The sequence below is a fragment of the Cyphomyrmex costatus genome, unplaced genomic scaffold (assembly GCF_001594065.2).
Source record: "Cyphomyrmex costatus isolate MS0001 unplaced genomic scaffold, Ccosl1.0 scaffold553, whole genome shotgun sequence".
Taxonomy (NCBI): Eukaryota; Metazoa; Arthropoda; class Insecta; order Hymenoptera; family Formicidae; genus Cyphomyrmex; species Cyphomyrmex costatus.
The window spans coordinates 19,792-22,417 of NW_017279734.1; the positions used below are offsets into that span (position 1 = coordinate 19,792).

Below are 2,626 nucleotides of genomic sequence, written 5' to 3' on the forward strand. Positions count from 1 at the left end.
TTTTTATCCATTGCAGCATTTGAAGCACATATTATGCGTATATTAAACAGCTATCGAACAGCTATTGAACAGCTATTGAACAGCTATTGAACGGCTATTGAACTGCTATCGGTTCACTGAAAACAGCTATCAGACAGCTATCGGTACACTGTAAACATCTATTGAACAGCTATTGAACGGCTATCGATACACTGTAAACAGCTATCGAATGGCTATCGAACGGCTATCGAACAGCTATCAAACAGCTATCGAACAGCTATCAAACAGCTATCGGTACACTCTAAACAGCTATTAAACAGCTATCGAACGGCTATCAAACTGCTATAAACAGCCATTGAACAGCTATCAGATAGCTATCGAACTGCTATAAACAGCTATCAGACAGATATCGGTCAACATTAAACAGTTACCAGTCTACTATTGACTTATATCTATTATGTGGGTGATACGGAAATAAAATGTATTTATTTAAAAAATCTTACATTTATTTTAAAAATCTTACAATTATTCCTGGTGCTGCGACCACCAGTTGAATATTTTAAATACATTTTGCAAAGCACAATTCTTAGCGTGTCTTCCACACCGTATTGTATTACATGCATCTAAGCTACGTAGGGGTTCTACATCTTCATAATGTGCATCTAGAGTTTCAACGATCGCATTATCGCAATCGAGTATATCGGATAGCCATTGTCGTTTTTCAAGCCCCTTTACATATACGAGAGCTTCATCGTCTTCTGTTACAGCCTCTGTGATTAGACGTTTCGCCATGCTGTACGGGACCATCCCGTCTTCCCATCGCAATCCATGGTGATAAGCACTCAACCAGGAAGCGCAAGATTTGTCGGATCTTGTCAGTAAATTCCATGGTATAGGACATGAAAAAATGTAGTGTGTGATAACAGTTCCTCTTCTCAGCACCGCTACTTCCTTGACGATAAATTTCTTGTCTACGACGAATCCTTGTAGATCCACAAACGTTGGTATGATCATGATGAGCATTTATTCGAAACTGCACTCATATCAGTATTAATCTCTCTTAAATTGGAGATAACTGCTGACGGTGCAATTTACATAATCTTGCGCACTACGTTGGACAGCGGGCAGTATTCGATAACACGATCGTGTATGATGAGGCAATAGGCGGTAGTATTGACGGGTACATTCTCCTTGCAGTCAAATTCTATTCGCACATCCACGGTAGCGCTCTTGACGGATTCGTTTTGTCGCGAGCAGTCAATGACAGCAAACGGTCCTTTCTCGATAAACGAGAGTACATTGAGCAGCGTTTCGAAGCAGTCGATTCCGTAATATGCCTTACGAAAACGCGCGTACATATCAAACAGGAGAGCGTATCTCTTTTGGTCGAAATCGAGATTCAAATCACCGTATGGATAAAACTCTGAATTGAGATAAAGCTTCACATTACTCAATTTACAATCGTCAAACACGCTCGCATCTTGAGACATGATATTCTTTCGACCGGTCTGAAGAGCAAAGATAACGTAACGCGGCTTCTCGAGTTGAGTCGCCGTTTTGACAGCCCATGTATGCTTCGTCGTACTCTGTAACAGAGGATACTCGTACAGATCCCATGAGCGAAAACTCATACTGAGATAACGACCGCTTTCCAATGCTCGCAGCATTGATAGTTTAGTGATCTCGTTTAGCATAACATGAGGCATCCGCCATTGCACTTTGATCAGTTCAACCTCCGGCTCCGTCGCTGAATTTCCCAGTATACAATTGTTATCGTTGCGCGCTCGTATCAAAATCAATTCATGGCGAGCGTTCACAATCACGCGTTTGTAATCCTCGCAAAAGCCCAACAGCATGTTGAGCGGTACGCAAAAGTTAAAGTAACCTTCCATTATATCGGATCTAGAATTCCACCCAGCGTTCAACGCAATCAAAGACTTGTCATACGTCAACGATACATAGTTCTTGAGGGTACTGGTAATTCCAACATTTCTGTTGCGATCAATCTCCACACTGTTGAGTTCATACCGAATTTCATCAAACATGAACGCTATGCAATTATTTCCAAGCGTTGTTGGCGTCTCATCATCCTTCTTCTTCACAGTCAATCTTCCTTCAATGTAGAGAAAACTTTCGCATGGCAACGTGTATAAATCCTGCTGCTGTATAGGTATTCGTATCTCGTCGCTATGTCCAAACGTTGTATTGGCGTATGGATTGTACGTATGAAATTCAAACTTGACGATGCGATCGTCAAAGATCGGCTCACCGACAATGTTCAAGATATCAGCCATTTCGTACGATAAAACCCAGCGACTTTAAAAATGCAACGTTGGACGCAGTGAGTTTTTTTCTAGATGAAATCTCTCCGTTAAAATCTCTCGTCTGTTTCGGTTGTTCATTCAGCACAAGCATCTCACGTTAGCGCCGCCGTCTTCGTACATGCAATCTAACGGTAATCTCCTCTCCACGAAAATCGAGCAATCGGCCGTCTTGATCCACCACGCGAATCGTCAGATCCGTAATGCTCCGTACGACGATCGGAAGGTAAATGATTTGCGTCGGCCTTTCCGATATCTTATATCCTGGTGGGACAATCGGTGAAAACTCGTGTATCGTGTGCACGCACTTGTCGTTGCTGTACGCA

General features: G+C 42.3%; 1 protein-coding gene across 1 annotated transcript; it reads right to left on the reverse strand.

Moving 5' to 3' along the window:
• Window positions 1-1,070: 1,070 nt before the first annotated feature.
• On the reverse strand, window positions 1,071-2,273 carry LOC108779151 (uncharacterized). Its single transcript, XM_018546521.1, has one exon. It carries the CDS (start codon window positions 2,271-2,273, stop codon window positions 1,071-1,073), a length of 1,203 nt encoding a protein of 400 aa, XP_018402023.1.
• Between the last annotated feature and the right edge of the window lie 353 nt (window positions 2,274-2,626).

Bases quoted from the DNA above. Each gene is read 5' to 3' on its own strand.
- LOC108779151 (XM_018546521.1), bottom strand. From the start codon at position 2,273: ATGGCTGATATCTTGAACATTGTCGGTGAGCCGATCTTTGACGATCGC.